At 34.9% G+C, this 21,430-nt stretch overlaps 1 protein-coding gene across 2 annotated transcripts in view; it reads left to right on the top strand.

Annotated features, from left to right (window-relative positions):
* Positions 1-21,430, top strand: part of STAG1 (stromal antigen 1) — a 381,447-nt gene that overhangs the window by 212,107 nt on the left and 147,910 nt on the right. For both annotated transcript variants that reach the window (XM_028518410.2, XM_028518412.2), the window contains exons 8-9: positions 6,828-6,979; positions 9,106-9,179. In XM_028518410.2, the coding sequence (XP_028374211.1) occupies positions 6,828-6,979; positions 9,106-9,179 (226 nt within the window). The remainder of the gene's footprint in view (positions 1-6,827; positions 6,980-9,105; positions 9,180-21,430) is intronic.

The raw sequence follows: 21,430 nt of genomic DNA, 5'->3' as shown, positions 1-21,430 counted from the left end.
CAGCTGATTGGATGAGGTCCCCTATGTTATCAAGGGTTAACTTCTTTACTTAAAACCAGCTAAATGTTAATCATAACTACAAAATATCTTCACAATAACTCCTAGATTAGTGTTCAATTAAATATTATCACTTAGTCCAATTGACACACAGGACTGACAATCACACCCTCCCTGATTTCCTCATATCCCTCTAGCTACAGTTCTCGTTCCCTCTCTCTCTCCCTCTCTCTCCCTCTCTCTCCCTCTCTCTCCCTCTCTCTCCCTCTCTCTCCCTCTCTCTCCCTCTCTCTCCCTCTCTCTCTCTCTCTGTCTCTCTCTCTGTCTCTCTCTCTCTCTCTCTTTTATAGTCAATCTCAAAGAATCACTTCTTTGAATTCACTGTCTTTGCTCACTCTCTGTGCTCTTACTCTCTTTGAACCCAGTCCATTCAGGTTTCTATCTTTACCACTTCAGTGCCTCTGTTGTTGTTGAGGTAAGCAATTATCATATCTTACTGTGTGTAATGTGCACCCATGTTTTTGTCCCAAAGTTTCAGAAAAATAGTTTTAATTTTTTTAATTCAATTATTTCTTTATATTTAGACACTTGTTTTTAGTATTATAAAAGAATTTTAGCATTTGTTTTTGAACATACAGATATTGCTTTCTAGAATTATACTTTTAATGCATAAGTGTAAATAAAAGAATTAAAAACATAGGTACAGAATTAGTACTACCCATGTACAATGCACATGCTTATTTTTTCCCTCAAAATTTTGAGCAAAAAATTGCGCATTATACCCGGCAAAATATGGCACTGTCTCATTGTCAAACTCACCAGGCAACTCCCAGTTATCATCATTTTCTCTGTTGAAACACATAGCTTACTTTCTCTTTGAAGCACTGTCATTGCTTGTTTTCTGGAATACCACAGTGTCCTGGTTTATCTTAGAAGCCTGAACTGTAAATACTGAATTATCTCAGGACTGAATTTTCATACTTCTTTATCTTTTGTCCTCCTTTACTCAGTGAATAAACTGAAAACCAATTCCATAGTTTTATTATTTCTGTTAAAATATAATGATGGTGGGAGAGATAATATGTGATTTAAAATTAAAAGTAAAAAATAACAGTTGTATGATAAAATGTCACTTTTCCACTCATGGCTCTCAGCTATCAAATTCTCTTCCCTGAAGGCAACCAGTTGCTATTTTCTTATATATCTTTTCATATTTTATGAAAATAATAATACATACATATTCAGTGAGAGTCAGTATGTTGTAATTGTTAAGAACTGGAATTATGGAGCATGATAGCCTATCCAAATTCTGTCTCTGCCCGTTACTAGCTGTGTATCTTGCAAGTCTTTTGTCCAATCTATGCCTCAGTGTTCTCTTTGGTAAAAAATGATAATTGTAATAGTACTTACTTGATAGAGTTGTGAGGTATAAATGAATATGTAAAGAGCTTAGGAAAGTGACTGGCACATAAAAATAAATAACACATTACTTATTTTCTATAAATAGTAGCATAATATATACACTTGTAAGCATCTTGCTTTCTTTCATAAACAAATATCTTGGTAGGCTTTTATTTTCAGCTCACAAATCATGCCAGGTTTTTCTAATGGCCGAATAGTTATCCATTGGATAGGTGAACCATCCAGTTTTGGAGTCTAAATACCAGTATCTTTGATGATGTCTTCCAAATGTTATATCTACTAGATGTTTCTACTTAGGTACCTAATAAGCACAACACTGTAATTTACACCTGTGTTTTTTACTTCCCTCACTTTGTACATTACAATGTATTATATTCTTCTAGCACTGAATTCAAAATATACCTTACATCTAAACATTTTTCTCTACCTATTGCTACAACTTGTATCTAAGCCAACATTGCTTTACTGAGTTGCTCAAGGCAAAGAAGCTCTTTAGAATTATCATTGTAAATTTTTGTCAAAATATTTTTAGCTCTCTTCCGGTGTTCTATTTGCTCTTTTTTTCTACTTTTATTATTTTTTATAGTCTCTTTAGAATGTAAATCAGAGTATTTCTCACCCACTCCAAAATTTTTAGTTGGTCTTACTTCATTTAGATATAATCCTGAGATCTTATTTGATCCTAGCAGAACTCCTATAAATGGCCTCTTGATTTTCTCCTCAACCTCATCTCTTGCTTCTGCCTATTTCTGTGCTTTAGCTACACTAACCACCTTGCTCTTTTATGTGCCCTCCTTTTAACAGTTTACCTCATAACCTTTGCACTTTTTATTCCCTCTCCATAGAACACTGTTCTTTCATATAATCAATCAACTGCTCATTCGCTCATTTCATGCTTAAACATCAGCTCCTCAGAGAGGCCTTCTTGCCTGACCACCCTCTTTACTCTCTATCCTTTTTTACCATACTTTATTTTTTTAACCATATTTTAGTTTTCTTTGTAGATTTTTCATTAATTGACATAGTTTTTTATTTGTATATTCTGTTTGTTAGTTGTATTCTCACTAGGATGCAAAAAATCATGAGAGCAGGTACTGTCTTGTTAATGTTTATATTTCTAGTACATGGAGCACTGCTCAGTATTTGTTGGATTGATAGATGAGTGGGGAAGCATGAAACAAGTGCTTCATGAAATCTGTGGTGAAAGACTAGCTTTTAAATTACCAATCTGTTATAACCTAGTACATTGTAAAATATAGTAAAATGATTTTCAAAAGAAATGAAATACATATTTTAAGTCATTTCATTATTAGATTCGACGTATATAGAGTACTGTCAGATTATTAACGGACATTTCTAAAAACATCTTTTGTTCTTAAACTGGCAACAGCTGTTTGTTGTTAGCACCTGTTTGCAAACCTCAATTCTGAGTAGCACAAGTTTACCATTTTATAGTACCAAAATAAGTGAAAGACAGCACTTAATATGTGGAGGATAAATAAAGTTTTCTTCTCTATGGTAGACAAGGAGAAGGCACTTAAAAGCCCACCTCACAAAATCCAGGCTGAATTTCTGTAGGATCAATATTAATTTATAAAATGGTTCTGTTAGTAATGCCAATAAAATTTAGAGCCCACGCTACGCGGAAATGAGTCTTTTTCAGTAGACTCACTAAGGCATCACAATGCATATGTGTATCTATGTCATTAAATTAGAAGTTTTTCTCAAATAGCTATTTATTTGCTTATATGTTGGCAGCTTAAATAAAAATTTCAATGAAGTTTAGGTTTTACAGAATCATAATACTTTTCTGAAAATGTATTGGTCATTATTTTACATTTTTCATTCCTTTAGTGTGTTCATTCATTTTGTTTGTATGTCTAGGATGAGTGGAGGGTCATTACACAAAGACAGTTGGAGTTTAGGATCTGGGTTAACAAGGAGATATATAGCTGAAAGCAAAAATTACTAAATTCAAGAAAAGTTTTTGTGTCAGCTACTGCTGGTGAACTCCAGCCAGGGTTTGGTGTTAATTTTAATGCTTTCTAACTCCTTGATTTTTAGAAGTATATAATGAGTTAAGCTTCATTGGGTAAGACTTTGTATGGTCATGGCATGGTCTGTTAAATATTATTCCTGACTTGGAAAGTTTGAATGCCCCAGATCCCTCCTGTCTTTGAGCTATTCTCCTTTTTTTATACAGATTAATTTAAAAGATACTTTTAGTCTTGATAGTACTATGAGATCATCTACTGACAATGTGTCAAATGCTATAAAATCACTAGCCTCTGTTATAATATTTCTGAATCTATTGAGACATTGCATCAGGGAAAAGAAAGCATTTTTATTAAATACATTTCTAAATAGTCTCTAACTTAAATTTGTTTTCAGGATTTCTGCCTATCTAATATTTTGGTTGAAGGGCAGTAGCAATCCCTTTTGTAGATAGAGCTGCAGAATAGAGAGATAGAGTATGTGTGTGTGTGTGTGTGTGTGTGTGTGTAGATAATGTAGGTAGAGAGATATAGCATTAAAGGGAAGTAGAGAGAGATACAGCATTAAAAGGAAGTAGTGGCATTTTATTTATTTTTTAATTATGTTTTATTGATTATGGCATTACAGTTACCCCATTTATTTCTCTCCTTTGTCCCCTTTGCCTGGTACCCCCCATTCCCTCCCCACTTAGTACAGATCCATGGTTTGTACATATAAGTTCTTTGGCTTCTCCATTTCCTACACTGTTCTTGACTTCCCCCTTTCTATTTTATGTCTACATATTATGCTTCTTATTCTCTGTACCTTTTCCCCCATTCTGCCCCTACCATCTCCCCACTGATAACCCTCCATATGATCTTCATTTCTCTGATTCTCTTCCTGTTCTAGTTGTTTGCTTAGTTTCTGTTTTTGCTTTTTAGGTTCGTTTATTGATAGTTGTGAATTTGTTGTCATTTTACTGTTCATATTTTTGATCATCTTTTTCTTAGATAAGTCTCTTTAACATTTCATATAATAAGGGCTTGGTGATGATGAACTCCTTTAACTTGACCTTATCTGGGAAGCACTTTATCTGCATTTCCATTCTGAATGATAGCTTTGCTGGATACAGTAATTGTGGATGTAGGATCTTGCCTCTCATGACTTTGAATACTCCTTTCCAGCCCCTTCTTGCTTGCAAGGTGTCTTTGTAGAAATCAGCTGAGAGTCCATTGCGAACTCCTTTGTAGGTAACTGTCCTTTTCTCTTGCTGCTTTTAAGATTCTCTCCTTTTCTTTAATCCTGAGTAATGTTATTATGATGTGCCTTGGTGTGTTCCTCCTTGGGTCCAACTTCTTTGGTACTCTCTGAGATTCCTGGACTTCCTGGAAGTCTGTTTCCTTTGCTAGATTGGGGAAATTCCTTCATAATGTTTTCAAATAAGTTTTCAGTTTCTTGCTCTTCCTATTCTCCTTCTGGCACCCCTGTGGTTCATATGTTGGAACATTTAAAGTCATTCTGGAAGTACCTAAGCCTCTCCTGATTTCAAAATATTCTTGTTTCTTCATTGTGTTCTGGTTCAGTGTTCTTTTCTTTCATTTGTTCCAAAGTGTTGATTTGAGTCTGGGTTTCCTTCCCTTAATTGTTGATTCCCTATACATTTTTCTTTATTCACTTTGGGTAGCCTTCACTTCTTCCTCTATTTTGTGATTGTACTCAGCTATTTCTGATTATCAGTGTTTTGAACACTGCATCTGACAGGTCGACTGTCTCTTCATGCTAAGTTTTGTTTTTGGAGCTTGGACCTGTTCTCTTATTTGGGCCATATTTTTTTTACTTCAGCCTGCCCATAATGTTGTAAACAACAGAGCCATAGGTATTCACCAGGGTGGGGCAACCCACAATGCTGCCTTGTGGCACAGTATCTTGGGGAGGGTCTGAGAGGGAACAGTTCCACCTGCTCAGCTCTCAGTGGGCTTTCCATCACTTCCTCCACTACCCACAAGCAAATTGCTCCCTTCTGTTGTTGATTCCCAGGTGGGCGAGTTTGTATACAAGTCCTAGAACCCTGTGGGTCTCTCCACCGAACTCTCTCATGAGGCTGGCAGTTTCTCCCACCACCACAACCCCCACAGGTTAATATAGCCATAGGTTTTGAGACCACCTGGTTTGCCCTGGTCTGTCAGCTGCCGCCTCACCACTGGGTTCCCCAGCTGCTGCCTTGCTGCACACCATCTCCTCCCCCTGACCCCTCTGCTGCCTGTTTCTTTCTTAACTCCTTGGTGGTCGGACTTCCGTACCATTCAATTTTCTGCCAGTTCTGGTTGTTTGCTGTTTTTTAATTTTTTGTTGTCCTTCTTTTGGTCATGTGAGGAGACAAAGTGTATCTTCTTACACCTCAGTCTTTACCAGAAGTCCCTGGGAAGTAGGGGCATTTTAAAAGAAGTACATGCTCTAATTTAGTTATAGATATGCTTGAAGATAAGTGGATTAGTTTTCTAAAACATGGATCAGTTCATTTTTATAACTGATCATTTGTATTTGTAGAAATAACTAAAAAGAAGAGTATGAAAGGAAATTGTTTTACCAGCACAAGCCCTTTTATTCCTCTACCAATATTTCCTACATTTTCACCATCTCAGTAATGAAAATAATATGAATAGACAAAAGTTTAAGGTTTGTGTCATGCCTCTTTCTTAGAGAACTTGAAATAGAGATTTGAAAATATTTAACAAGCTTTATAAATACAAGGGAACATTGAAAAGTACATTAACACTGTGACTGGGGAAAATAGGTCAATCAGAAATGCACAGAATGCATGTTTAATGACTCTAATGAGATTAGTGGATCAGCCTGTTTTTCAGGGGTTGGGGGTTATGTTATGCCATTCACTGAGGAAAGCAATACAGGTAGAGGACCATCTTTGGGGAACAGATCATGAACTGATTATGAACATCTGAGGCACCTTTGATACATCTAAGTAAAAAAAAAGTATTAAGGAAGGAATTGTGTACACAGATCTGGTGGTCAGATTAGTATGCTTTCACTAAGCTGTGAGTACTGGGGAGATAGGTTGTAGAAGATACTACCTAAATCCATCCTGCTGATGATTAGGATGAGGATGTTTTTAAAAGAAAAATGTTAGTGAGTCATATTATAGTGATAGTGAGGCAGAGAAAATTATGTTACAGACTAAGCTGATAACTTTACTTCTATAAAGTAATTTTTTATTTTTAACTTAAATTATGCCTAGATTGTAAAAGAGAAATTGAGTAGTTTCTTTTCATCTGTTTCTGTTACAGATTTGTAATATTATGGATGAAGGTGTTGTTCCTAGTTAAATAGTATATTACTCTTCCTTTATTTCATACTCTTCCTTTATTTCAGTACTCTTTCCCTTACTACTCTTTCAGTACTCTTCCTTTATTTCATAGCCATGAAGCTGATGACTGCTTTGGTGAATGTTGCCTTAAACCTAAGTATTCATCAGGATAATACACAGAGACAATATGAAGCTGAAAGAAATAAAATGATTGGGAAAAGAGCCAATGAAAGGTTGGAGTTACTACTTCAGAAGCGCAAAGAGGTAAGTTTCATGGTATCTGAAATTCTTATGTTCTGTAAATCTGTAAACTATATATTAGTTTTTTATTCTCTGTAAAACAGTTTGTGTATTTTTTAATTTACTTTTTTAAGTTATATTCTTTGATCTCAAAGTTTTTAAATGAAACTACAGTGTTCAGCCAGTGATTTCTGACGGCTGTCTCTTGTCAGAAGAAAATCCCAGAACAACTGTGCTTTTGAAGGCATATAGTATGGGAGTTAGATAAATCATTAAGATTATCATGCTATGGATACAGAAAACATGATAAGCATTAACATGAGAAATAAGGGCCAGTAAAGCCTGCATTTTTAGGAGAAAGCCAAAGACTACATATTATCTAAATGTATAAGGCATTCTTGTGAATAAGATTGGTCCCAGTTTTATAATGAAATTTTTATATATGTGCTGAAAATTATTTCAAACTGAGATTTTAGTAGGTAATATTTTTATTCATCTGCTAGGAAATAAAATTTTAGATCTGCAGTATTAATCTGTTTTAACTGGAGAAAGGCTCATCACATTGCTACAGATAGACTGCTATCAATGAATAATGGCTTATAACATGCAACAAGAAACAACAAGTTTATGATTAAATTATCATCCATTCTGTATTGGCATGCTAGCACTACTGTAATAGATATCACAAACTGACTGACTTACAGAAAAGGAAGTTATTTTTACAACTTTGTAAGCTAGAAGTTGAAGATAACTCATCTTCATATGGCTTGCTCCCTGTATATGTGTGTCAGTCTCTAAATTTCTCCTTTAAGAAACCAGTCATACTGCATTATGGTCCCACCCTACTTCAGTATAACCCCATATTAACCTATTACTTCTGCCACATCCTATTTCCAAATAAGGTTTGAAGTACTGGGTTTAGTACTTTAGCCTATGATTTTTTGAGTAGCACACTTCAACCAGTAACACATACCATGTTTGAAATACCATGGGATTAAATTTTGGAACTGTAGCTTTAGTAAGTACTGCTAACCAAACATATAATTGTTATAAACTAATTATTATTAAAAATAATAAATGCAGGAAAAATAAATTTTAAAACTTAAAAGTAATTTGCTATAGTTTGAATGCTTTAGTATAAAAGTATTTTTAAACTTATTTCAGTAAAACCTGAAACAAAGTATACAGAAAAAGTAAGTCTGACAAATTTTTTCACATTGGAGTATACAGTTAAAACCAGTAGTATTTCACTGAGTATTAATACAAAACAAATTAGAATAAGAAATAACACAGTCCTTTTGAGCAGTGAATAAACCCAAACTTGAACTGATAACAGGGTTGCCTAAAATTTATTAACATTGCTATAGTGTTTTATTTTGTTGCTATATTCCAGCACTGATGGCTCGGATCCATGTTAACTTCTCATTTAATATGCCTACTATACTGGGAACTTCATCTACTCACAGTCATGGGCTAATTAGATACAGAGTTATATTTGGATTCTTTAGGTAGATTTGGAAGTTTCTTCTGCAGTGACAAGTATGATAGTCATGGGTGATCTGTCCAAGAAAGGCAAAACCAAGCCCAGGGACCTGGTTTGCACAAAAGAAGTATAGAAATTGAGCCCTAGTGCCCAAACAAGTGATATTTTGGAGATAGGAATTTTGCTGCACTTTTCAAGAGAGACACAGGAGGTTCTAAAACCACTGTAATATAGCTGTAGAAATAATGCAAGCATATTGGTAAGGTCAGATATCCATTGCACAATAAGTGAGAAAAATGATTAATAATTTACCCAGGATAAGAGTAACCAGTTATTTAAAGCAGTTGGAACTCTTCATTCTAAATCAGCGATTTTTAACCGATGTGCTGCAAAAAATTTCAAAGCATGCAGTACTCAACTATTTAATCAAGGGCATTAAACTCTTTTCACTTAGATTGTTAAATTAAAAAATGACAACAGCCATCACAACAATGTCCATCTGGTGTGAATGAATCAAAATTATACCTTTTTTTGTCAAATCAGCAAAAAGTATATATTTTTGGTATGCTGCAGAATTTTAATAGTTTGTACCATGAAATGAAAAAGTTTGAAAATCATTGTTCTAAATAATATGATCAACATTTTAATTAATTCATTTTTATTTCAGCTACAAGAAAATCAAGATGAAATTGAAAATATGATGAACTCTATTTTTAAGGGTATATTTGTTCATAGATACCGGTAAGAGATTTTTTTAAATATTTAGATTTTAACATAATTTATTACTTCTTTGTGGTTCTGGACAATATAGAGATATGAAACTCTGCCTTGTTTTGTTTTCTGGAAAACAGCTTTGGTTATAAAAGCTAAATTAATTTCATACTGTTACTGTGGAGGAATGTGTTACCTCCACCACCACTGCCACATTCGTCCAAATTCAGAACTTGACACTGTCTGAAGCACCCTATGTGCTTGCATTTGTATTGGTGGAATATTAATTAGGTAGTCTTAAGTTAATGCAATCATCATAAGATGTAATTATCTTCATATTTGAAAAAATTAATTGCATTGCTTCCTGTTCTGTGGTACTCATCTTGTTCCATGAAAATTAACTAACAGTCTGTGAAGATGGGAGAAAAGGGAACCCCTGTAGATAATGCAACAGTTTCATAATGTTGCTTTCTTTTACCTGGAGCTCTGTGTATCAAAGTAGAAGCAGAGTATCTCCAAAGCATATTTGTCATGCTAAATTGCAAATGAGTTTAGTTTGTCTTTCTGTGAAACCTCTGACCTTTAAAAATACTAGACTACATAATTAAGGAACATATTTCATAAGAATTGATGGCTCACATGCACACATTTGTTACTGTTTGCTACTGGTGCATTTAGTTGGAGAGACACAGATAACAGATAACTTTAGACACATTTGATCAGTCAGTCCGGGACCTGGCCCACAACCCATGCATGTGACCTGACCTCCTGGAATCAAACCAGTGAATTTCAGTTCATAGGCTGGCACTCAGTCCACTGAGCCACACCAGCCAGGGCCTGGAAAATGTTTTTTTTTCTTTTTAATTAAATAATTTTTAATTTAATATTTATTATATTTTTGTTACAATTTAATCCCCATATATTCCACTCCCTGTAGGAAAATGTTTTTTAAAAAGTAAATTTGTTATTTTAATATGACAGACATTCTGCTTTCTGCTTTAATTCAGTTATATAAAGATCTTTTGAATAAGGCCACGCCCTTTGAGTATGAAATGTCTGATTGGAGTTTCATACCCTCTTTCTTACATAAGCTACCCATACTATAATAAACTACTGATAAATGTATTTGGGGGGAAAAAAAACACCTAAAAACTTTATGTACCTGCCATGCAGTCTTTTCTTAATTTACAAGTTTATGAGGTAAAATTAACATAAAGTAACTGGTATGTTTCATTGTACAGTTTGATGAGTTTTGACGTATATGTGCATGTGTAGAACTGCCCTAGGCATGATAATATGAGGTCTGTCCAGAAGGTGTCCAGCCATGCAATATGAAAAATAGAGACATTTATTGAAGACATACAAAATATAAGAAACATTGTATATAGGCAGTGACAGCTGTCCTCTTCAAAGTAGCTACCTTGGGACCTCACACAGTTCTCCTAATTGCCATCATTTGCCCCGTCATATTTTCCTGAATCTCATCACAGTTCTGAAATCTATTCCCTTTCAAATGTGATTTTAGTTTCTCAAAAAGGCAGAAGTTGCAGGGTGCCAAATCTGGGCTGTAGGGGGACTGAATCACCTGGGTGATTTGATGTTTCTTCAAAAAACTCTGTAAGACATGTGATGCATAAGTGGGTGTATTGTTATAATGAAGCAGCCAATCACCAGTTTCCCATAGCTGTGGCCTTCTGAATCATCTGAATAGTTTCCATGGAGGAATGTTCAAGCTTAACGCAAAATCTGATGCAGTTTCCTTGCTCTACTCAGTCGTTTTGAATGTGACGGCCACATAATACACATGCTCACTCAGTGGCTCTACCGCACCCACTGACTAGTGCAGTGAAGTTGTCATTGTTCACACACATGCATTCTAATGCAGTCTCCCTTGGCTGCCAGGTTACATTGATGTGTGAACTGTTTTTGTTATATTAACAATGGCTAGACTTTTTCTGATTATACCTCATACTTTGTACTGTTTAGTAAATTAGAATATAATACCATCTAATTTACCCAGGCATAGTATAAGGAATAGAAAATAAGGAGTGACATTTCTGATACATGGGGGATTGTGTAGAGGCTTCACAGAGATTTGAAACAAAGACAAGTATTGGAAAGAACTATTAATGAGATAACTGAAATTTTACAAATTTACTTTCAAAAACAATCTTTAGATTGAAAACAGTTACAGTGAATATTGAGTGAGTCAAGGAAAATTTTCCACATCTATACGTAATCAAAATGTAAAACATTAAAGATCATGAGAAAGTCTTAATACCAACCAATAAAAGAAAGACTGTAATTTTAGTGATGGTAAAATAATTAAAAAATCATTAGGCTGTAAAAACAACTCAGTGGAGGAAGAGATAACAGGAAAGATTTTAACCATTTTTAGTAGATGAAAAGTATGTGTCTTTTATTTTCTAGTTGAGTTTTCATTTGTTTACAGGGAAACATTTCAAAATCATTTTCAGAACTATTATACAAGTCCATGAAATCTAACATTCTGTTAATAAGAAAATTAAGGTGTAGTATATGGTAACAAGCTATATCAGCTGCTTTGTGTGAGACCCTATGTATGCCTTTCCATTTATTTTTATACTGTTGTCACTAATCGATAATACAACAAAAATGAGACAAAAAATATTTCCAGTTTTATAAATATGTTAAATTTCTAAAGTATTTTAAATAACTGATCATTTTGAAGTATATAGATTTAATTAGCAAACAGGAATGTATCAGCTCTTCAGGTCTGCACTTGAACATTACTGCCTCTCAAAAACCTTTTTTGACCCCTTTTACTGTCCTCCATCATTTACGTGTTTGTTCCTTGTACTCCTCTATACTAACATTTAACACTCTCTAAGATAATACTTATTTTATTCATCTTTAGGTTATAATTTCCGTTCTCAAGTTCTTGTTCACAATCTAACAAAGGGTAGCATGACTTTCAAATAACTCCTTAAGCTGTTTATTTTTCCCCTAGACTATTTCAAAATAAATTCTCTGTAGTTGTTCTATCATGGAAAATGTAATTTTTTTAGCCAAATATTAGTGACAGAATTGGTTAAGATATGAATTCATTGTGCTACAATTTAGATTAGTGGACCTTCTTGAAACATAATTATTTTTCACTTTGGAACTCTCATGACATGTTTTGTACACGAGAGATAATTGTATTTGTGAAAACAACCATTATTAGCCCGGAGTTATTCTCTGGAATTTGTATCGTAGTCATTTCAATTTATTCAACTTTCTTATTAGGAAAGCACCTTTAAGGATAGTATGAGAAACATTTAATTAAGATTCATTATAGTTAAATTTCTTTTTGTTTTAAGCAGAAAATATTTGAATTCCATCTGCCAAGAAAGTAATTCAAAATAAAAACTTAAGTCCAGATACTAACGTTCATGTCTTCCAAAAAAGACAATAACTGTGAGGATCAGTAAATTAGATACATTTTTCATAGATATGAACATAATTAGTTTTTATGCTGTAAAGTGGAGTTAAAACAAAAAATTTTGTGCCAGAATTATACTTCTCTAGTTCTATTTTTATTTCTCTCAATTTTCAGGTAAAGTGTATCCTGACTTTATTTGTAGTTGTTTGAGTCTCTAGTACCAGAATGCTATGAAAATTAGTCCATGTTATGATTGTCTTAAACCTTCCCTCTTGTCTTACTTTTTTACCCTTTACTTAAATCTTTGCATTGGAAACTCCCAACACCTATAGCTAAACATTACCTTTGTAAGTGGAATGAGTCAGTTGGAAACAGAGATTAAAGTGTTAAAAAGAAATTATACATGAAGATCAAGGGTTTCTTCTTTTCAAGGGTTTGAGAACTTTTCTGCATGAGAAAAATATCTGTAAAATCAAAAGTTACATTGTAATTAAATTGGGGAGTATTCAGAAACATGCTGCATTTTTATTTTATACTTTATCTACTTAAATAGGATATTAGCTCCTAGAAGTTAACAAACCTTTTAGGAATCTAATAGGTAAGACAAAAAGGTATTAGAAATTAGAATTAGACTTAGAGATTCTTATAAAAATATGTTGAACAAGATTTTCCTGTTGAAGTACAGCTACATTTTTATGTTAGGAATTAGCCATCTATAATTTTGATACCATTGGTAATATTAATGCCAATGGTAATGAGTAGAAGAATGTGCTGTGTACGTATGAAGTTACTATACTTAGTCATCAGTATAGTTTTAACTAGCGTACCATACCTATTCATCTTGTCCTCAGTATGCTTTCCTGAAATTATGTGATAAAAATGCAGCCTGGTTTTTTTAGTTTTGATGGTTTTTTTTGTTTGTTTGTTTTTGGTTTTTGGTTTTTATAAAGTAATACAGCAGAGAATAAAAGCACACTGATTCCTGAGAGATGACTACTTAGTAGGATTGAGAAAACTGATAAAATGCTGTCATTTGGGTATTTAGTGATTGTGTTCTGTTTTTATTTGGAAAGCCCACTAGAGAAAAAAAGTATATCAATTTGCAGTTTACAAAGGTGGAAATTCATATTAAATAGTAGAACAATACCAAATGACAGGCAAGGATGCATGAAGCACTGATTAATGGAAAAATTGGTTAATACTAATAAAACTGAAAATGTGTACTCTGTCACCTAGTAATTTAACTTCTAGGTACTATAAAGACAATGTCTTACTGACTTCATTTGAACATGTGCTATATCAAGTAAACAGCATTCCAAGAAAAGAAAAATTGCCTTTATACATGTTAAGCATTTTAGTATTTTCTATCCTAAATACTTTGATGTTTTTGTTACCAGTCAGTAAATTTATTCCAACGTGTACACTGTTTGAAAGCACTGCCCTAGGGAAACTCTTACACATGTGCACAAGGAGGCATATACAAGAATGGTCATGGCATTCATTGTTAAGAAAGGAAACCTATATATCAATGAGAGAATGTATAAATAATTTGTAAAATATTTGTAGAAAGGAACACTGTACATCAGTTAAAATTAATATATTGGAACTGGAGCTATATGAATCAGTATGTATAAGTGTCATAATATGATTTTTGAGAAAAAAATTAGAGAGGATACCTTCAGGATATTAAATATGTACAGTTTCAAAATATATAAAACAAAAGAAAAAAGTTAAAGCCTGATGATACAGATGGGACTGATAGTCATTGAAGCAAGGATAGTCAGATATTCTCAGGGAGGGAGATACATCAGGAAGATGTATATAGAAGGTTTTAACTATAATATTTTAGTTCTTTTAAGTTGAGAATTAAAATATTACAATTGAAATATTTTTATTATGTTGTCTCTCTAACTTTTATATCTGAAATTTTTCATATTTATTTTAAAAAAGCCCTTTGATGCAGATCCCGGCTTGTAGGGTGTCCGCCACATTGTAGATGAGGCACAGGAAATTCACACGGACTACCGAGTCCTATGGAGGAAAAGGGACAGCATGGCTTTTCTCTAAAGAGGAGCAAAAAGCCTGGGCACTTGCTTTGACAGGCCTTTATTGGGTTTCTCAGCACATCACATGATGGTCCTCATTTACTATGCACAGGTTCGCTTTAGGTGGTTACCTTTTACAGAAAACAAAGGAAATGATGCCACTACTCACATCACAGAAGAGGGATATTTCCAAATGCAAAGGGAAAAGTGGTTGAACCCGGTACACTCATCCTTGGAAGGTTTAGCATGGGTTTTAGGAAGTTACATAAGCACTTGCTGTCTCAATTAAGGGTTAGGGAGTTTTTGCAAAAGCAAGTCTCACAGCAGTCTAGGTACAATTCAGGCCTGACTCCCCACGGGAGAACCTATTCTTGGGCATGGGACTTGGGCATCTCTGAGTGGGAGATGGGCCCACACCACACAGAATGGTCTCCTACATGTCCTTGAGCTATTTATGTTCAGTATTATGAAGGCTTAGGAACATTCTTTCACATTTGTAGTAAACCTACTTTTTGTACACAATTGTCTGTAAATGACTACTAGATTGATGGCATTTAAAAGATTATGATAGTAAACATTTATGGAAGGTTTAGTAGGTGCCAGGCACATTTTCCTTTTACTAAGTGACTTTATTCTGACCATAACTCCGTGAACTCCAGGTACAGTTATTATCCCAATGCCTGTGTTACAGACATTGAAATTGAAGAAAGAGGGATGTAACTTGCCTAAAGCCACACAGCTAGTAAATAGCAGAGTTGGAATTTGAATTCAGGATGTTTTGCTCCAGATTCTGTACCATAAAACTCTATGCTATAGAATCTCTCCATTAGAAAAAGGTATTAAAAACCAAAAATAATGTTAGAAAACTAAAGATTATGATTGGTAGTATGGCTTTGAAAGAGAAAGTTTCTCACATTTTTATTGTTTAGCAGTGACAGGAACTTAGAAGGGTCTGTGGTTTATTAGAGCAGAGAGTGAAATATTAGAAGGCCAACAGAACCCATCTTGTCACAAAAGAACAACTAAGAAAGTTCCTTAGTTAACATTAAAATTCCAGCTACCAGCAAATTATTGCCAGAGTAATTAATTGACAGATGATTGCTTTGTATTTGAATAATTACAAATTATCTTAAAGTATAAGTTATTCACGTATGGTAAATCAGAATCATTGAAGATCAATCTACAAAAGAAAGTTAGGGTTCACTTTATTGCATTTAATATGATTTTTTTTTAGCTGGAGCTAATAACCTATTAAAAGATAAGGTAAAAATATTAAAATCATAGTTGGTCATGATTCACAGATTTGAGAGTAGGAAAATTTCATGATAATTATATTGGGTGCTTATAGTGTGAGGTGAAAAGCTGTCTGGGTATGAGCCAGAGACCTGACTTCTGGGGTTGGTTCTACCACCACTTCATAGTGTAGTCACCAAGATTGTTTCCATTGTCACTAAATATGAATTATAACTCTGTCCTGTGCAGTTACGTTAAGGTTTTGGGTTTTGCAAAATATACATTATCAAATAACATTTGCCTCTGTAGTGTTGTCTCATAGATATATTAGTTTGTGTCTTAGTCATAAAAATTATTTTCTTTTGATTCATTACATATGTACGCACTTAGAAAGGTTTGGTTATTTAGGGAAACAATTGTTGAGTTCTACATTATTCTATATTTGAATGTTGGTACTCTGATTTCCTCAGAGTTAACAACATATTTGTTGACTTCATGATATTTGTGAGCCTTTCAGAAAGCTCCAAATGCCTAGTCTAATGAATATAGTGTGGATGAGTTCAAAGTAAGATGATTTCCAGAGCATTATTTTTCATTTTGGTATCACTGGTTTTTATTCTATTGCAGCCACAGAAAAGAACAAAAGATATTCTATTGGAGGGGGGTGGGGGTTTGAGAGTACAGATGTGAAATGGCATATTTGAAATAATACTTTTGTGTGTGTGGTGTGTAATGTTCTTTTTTTTTTAATTTTAATCATTATTCAAGTACAGTTTTCTCCCTTTTACTCCCAATCCAGCCCACCCTCCCAACCCTCCCCACTTCCCTCCCATTACCACCCTTCCCCTAGTTTTTGTCCATGTGTCTTTTAAATTTGTTCCCATGAACCCTTCCCATTGTCCCCTGAAATTCCCTCCCCTGTCTTCCCTGTGGTCACTGTCAGCCTGTCCTCTATTTTAGTGTCTTTGGTTATATTTTGCTTGTTTCTTTGTTTTGTTGTTTAGGTTCCTGTTAAAGGTGAGATCATACGGTATTTGTCTTTCACTGCCTGTCTTGTTTCGCTTACCATAATGTTTTCCAGCTCCATCCACGCTGTTGCAAAGGGTAGGAGCTCCTTCTTTCTTTCTGCTGCATAGAATTCCATTGTGTAAATGTACCATAGTTCTTTGATCCATTCATTTACTGATGGGCATCTAGGTTGCTTCTAGCATCTAGCTATTATAAATTGTGCTGCTATGAACATTGGGATGCATAGGTACTTTTGGATTGCTGTTTTAGTATACTCAGGATAGAGTCCCAGCAGTGGAATTGCAGGGTCAAAAGGCAGATCCATTTTTAGTTTTCTGAGGAAGTTCCATACTGCTTTCCATAGTGGTTGTACCAGTCTGCAGTCCCACCAACAGTGCACTAGGGTCCCCTTTTCACCACAGCGTCTCCAACACTTGTTGTTTGTTGCTTTGTTTAGGATGGCCATTCTGTCTGGTGTGAAGTGGTATCTCATTGTGGTTTTAATTTGCATCTCTCTGATAGCTAGCGATATTGAACATCATTTCGTGTGTGTTTGGATTTTCTGTATGTCTTCCTTGGAGAAGTGTCTGTTCAAGTCCTCTGCCCATTTTTTAATTGGATTCCTTGTCTTCTTAGAGTGCAGTCATGTAAGTTCTTTATATATTTTGGAGATTAAACCCTTGTCTGAGGTTTCATTGGCGAATATGTTTTCCCATACAGTTTGGTTCTCTTTTTACCTTGATACTGTTTTCTTTAGCTGTGCAGAAGCTTTTAATTTTGATGAGGTCCCATTTGTTTATTCTTTCCTTTATGTCCCTTGCTCTAGGGGACAAGTCAATAAAAAAGTTTCTGCGTGAAATATCTGAGATTTCCCTACCTACGTTCTCCTCTAGGACTTTAATGGCGTCACGTTTTATATTTAAGTCTTTTATCCACCTTGAATTTATTTTTGTAGATGGTGTAAGTTGGTGCTCAAGTTTCAATTTTTTGCACATGGCTGTCTAGTTCTCCCAACACCATTTGTTGAAGAGGCTATTTTTACTCCATTTTATGTTGCTACCTCCTTTGTCAAATATTAAATGATCATAGAGACTTGGGTTTATTTCTGGGCTCTCTGTTCTGTTCCATTGGTCTATGTGCCTGTTTTTATGCCAGTACCAGGCAGTTTTCATTACAGTGGCCTTGTAGTATAGTTTAGTGTCAGGTATTGTGATCCCTCCTACTTTACTCTTCTTTCTCAAAATTGCAGCAGCTATTCGGGGTCGTTTATGGTTCCATATAAATTGTTGAAGTGTTTGTTCTATGTCTGTGAAATATGCCATTGGTACTTTAATAGGTATTGCATTGAATGTGTAAATTGCTTTTGGTAGTATGGACATTTTGATGATATTAATTCTTCCAATCCATGAACATGGTATATATTTCCATTTGTTTGTGTCTTCCTTGATTTCTTTCCTGAGTGTTATGGAGTTTTCTAAATACAGGTCTTTTACCTCTTTGGTTAGGTTTATTCCTGCATATTTTATTTTTCTTTTTGCTATTTCAAATGGGATTTTTTTTTTCTTGATTTCTGCTTCTGCTGTTTCATTGTTGGTGTACAGGAATGCCTGTGATTTCTGGATATTGACTTTGTATCCCGCTGTTTTGCCAAATTCATTTATTAGGTCAAGCAGTTTTATGGTGGAGTCTATAGGATTTTCTATGTACACTATCATGTCATCTGCAAACAGTGACAGTTTTGTTTCCTCCTTTCTGATTTGGATGCCTTTTATTTCTTTTTCTTGTCTGATTGCTGTGGCTAAAACTTCCAGTGCTATATTGAATAGAAGTGGTGAAAGTGGACACCCTTGTCTTGTTCCTGATCTTAGGGGAAAAGATTTTAATTTTTGCCCATTGAGTATGATGTTGGCTGTAGGTCTCTCATATATGGCCTTTATTATGTTGAGGAATGCTCCCTCTCTTCCCACTTTGCTGAGTGTTTTTATCATGAATGGGTGCTGTACCTCATCAAATGCTGTTTCTGCATCAATTGATATGATCATGTGGTTTTTGTCTTTGCTTTTGTTTATGGGATGTATTACATTTACTGATTTGTGAAAATTGTACCATCCTTGCATCCCTGGGATGAATTTCACTTGGTCATGGTGTATGATCTTTTTAATGTATTGTTGGATGCGGTTTGCCAGTATTTTGTTGAGGATTTTAGCGTCAATGTTCATCAGTGATATTGGCCTGAAGTTTTCTTTCTTTGTTGTGTCTTTATCTGGTTTTGGAATTAGGATGATGTTGGCCTCATAAAAAGAGTTTGGGAGACTCTCCTCTTTTTGGATTTTTTGGACTAGTCTGTGAAGGACAGGGGTTAGCTCTTCCTTAAATGCTTTGTAGAATTCTCCTGTGAAATCATCTGGCCCAGGGCTTTTGTGTGTTGGGAGTTTTTTGATTACTGCTTCAATTTCTTTTGCTGTTATTGGTCTGTTCAGGCTTTCTGCTTCTTTTTCATTGAGTTTTGGAAGATTATGTTTTTCTAGAAATTTTTCCATTTCACCTAGGTTTTCAAATTTCTTGGCATACAGTTCTTTGTAGTAATTTCTTAACAATCCTTTGTATTTCTGTGGTATCAGTTGTAATCTCTCCTCTTTCATTTCTGATTGTGTTTATTTGAGTCTTGTCTCTTTTTTTCTTGATGACACTGCTTAAAAGCTTGTTGAGTTTGTTTATCTTTTCAAAGAACCAGCTCCTGGATTTATTTATCCTTAGAATTGTGCATTTAGTCTCTATGTCATTTAATTCTGCTCTGATCTTGGTTATTTCCTTCATTCTGCTTGCTCTGGGCTGCCTTTGTTGTTGTTCCTCGAGTTCTTGTAGACATAGGGTTAGGTTGTTTGTTTGGAATGTTTCTCACTTTTTTAGGTGGACCTGTATCGCTATGAACTCCCCTCTCAGGACTGCCTTGGCTGTGTCCCATAAGTTTTGGGTTGTTGTGAGTTCATTTTCATTTGTTTCCAGAAACCTTTTGATTTGTTCCCTAATATCATTCTTGACCCATTCATTGTTTAATAGCATGCTATTTATTCTCCATGATTTTGAGTGCTTGGGTTTTTTCCCTTGGGGTTGGTTTCTAGCTTTAGTCCCTTGTGGTCTGAGAGAATGCTTGGTATGATTTCAGTTTTCTTGAAATTCTTGAGGCTTGTTTTGTGTCCTATCGTGTAGTCTATCTTTGAGAATGTTCCATGTACATTTGAAAGGAATGTATATTTAGCTTCTTTTGGATGAAGGGCTCTGTATATATCAGTAAAGTCCATTTCATCAAGGGTATTGTTCAGTGCCACAATATCTTTGTTGATATTTTGTTTAGAAGATCTGTCCATTTTTGATAGTGGGGTGTTAAAATCTCCCACTGTAATTGTGTTGCTATCCATATCTTTCTTGAAGTCCTCTAAGATTTTTTTTATGTATTTGGGTGCTCCTATGTTGGGTGCATATATATTTACAATATTTATGTCTTCTTGATGGATTCTTCCCTTGAGTATTATGAAGTGACCTTCTGGGTCTCTCTTTATGGACCTTTTTTGGAAGACTATTTTGTCTGATATGAGTATTGCTACCCCGGCTTGTTTTTCCTGCCCATTTGCTTGGAAGATTTGTTTCCAGCCCTTCACTTTCAGCCTGTGCAGGTCTTTTATCCTGAGGTGGGTCTCTTGTAGGCAGCATATATGTGGGTCATTTTTTCTTATCCATTCAGCTATTCTATGTCTTTTGATTGGAGCATTTAATCCATTTATGTTTAAGGTTATTGATAAGTACTTATTCATTGTCTTTTATGTATGAGTGTACCTCTCTCTCTCTCTGTCTTTTCCTTCCTTTCCTTAAAGCAGTCCCTTTAGATTCTCTTGCAGAGCTGGTTTGGTGGAGGTGTGTTCTTTTAGTCTTTTGTCTGAGAAGCTTCTAATTTGGCCTTCTGTCTTGATTGAGAGCCTTGCTGGATATAGTAGCCCTGGTTGCAGCCCTCTGGTTCTCATTACCTGGAGTATTTCTTGCCATTTTCTTCTGGCTTGAAGTGTTTCCATTGAGAAGTTAGCTGTTAGCCTTATTGGTGCTCCCCTGTATGTTATTTCCTGTTTCTCCCTTGCTGCCTTTAAAATTCTCTCTTTGTCTTGAAGTTTTCCCATTTTAATTATGAGGTGTCTTGACGTGGGCCTCTTTGGGTTCCTCTTGATTGGGACTCTCTGTGTTTCCTGGATTTGTGTGGCTTTTTCTCTCATCAAATTAGGGAAGTTTTCCTTCATTACTTTTTCAACTAGGTTTTCGATCCCTTGCTCTTCTTCTTCTCCTTCTGGTATCCCTATTATACGTATATTATTACGTTTCATATTGTCTTGCATTTCTCTTAATCCCTCTTCATTCTTCTGAGCCTCTTTTCCTTTTCTTGCTCTTTCTGGGTGTTTCTTCTACTTTGTCCTCTAGCTCGCTACTCCGATCTTCTGTTTCATCAATCCTGCTTTTCATTTCTTCTACTGTGTTCCTCAGTTCAGAAATGGCATTCTTCATTTCCTCTTGGCCCATGTTGAGAGTTTCTATTTCCTTTTTCATGT

This window comes from Phyllostomus discolor, chromosome 7 (assembly GCF_004126475.2).
Source record: "Phyllostomus discolor isolate MPI-MPIP mPhyDis1 chromosome 7, mPhyDis1.pri.v3, whole genome shotgun sequence".
Classification (NCBI taxonomy): domain Eukaryota; kingdom Metazoa; phylum Chordata; class Mammalia; order Chiroptera; family Phyllostomidae; genus Phyllostomus; species Phyllostomus discolor.
The sequence above is the reverse complement of the archived record's forward strand: the minus strand, read 5'-3'. Positions and strand labels throughout refer to the sequence as shown.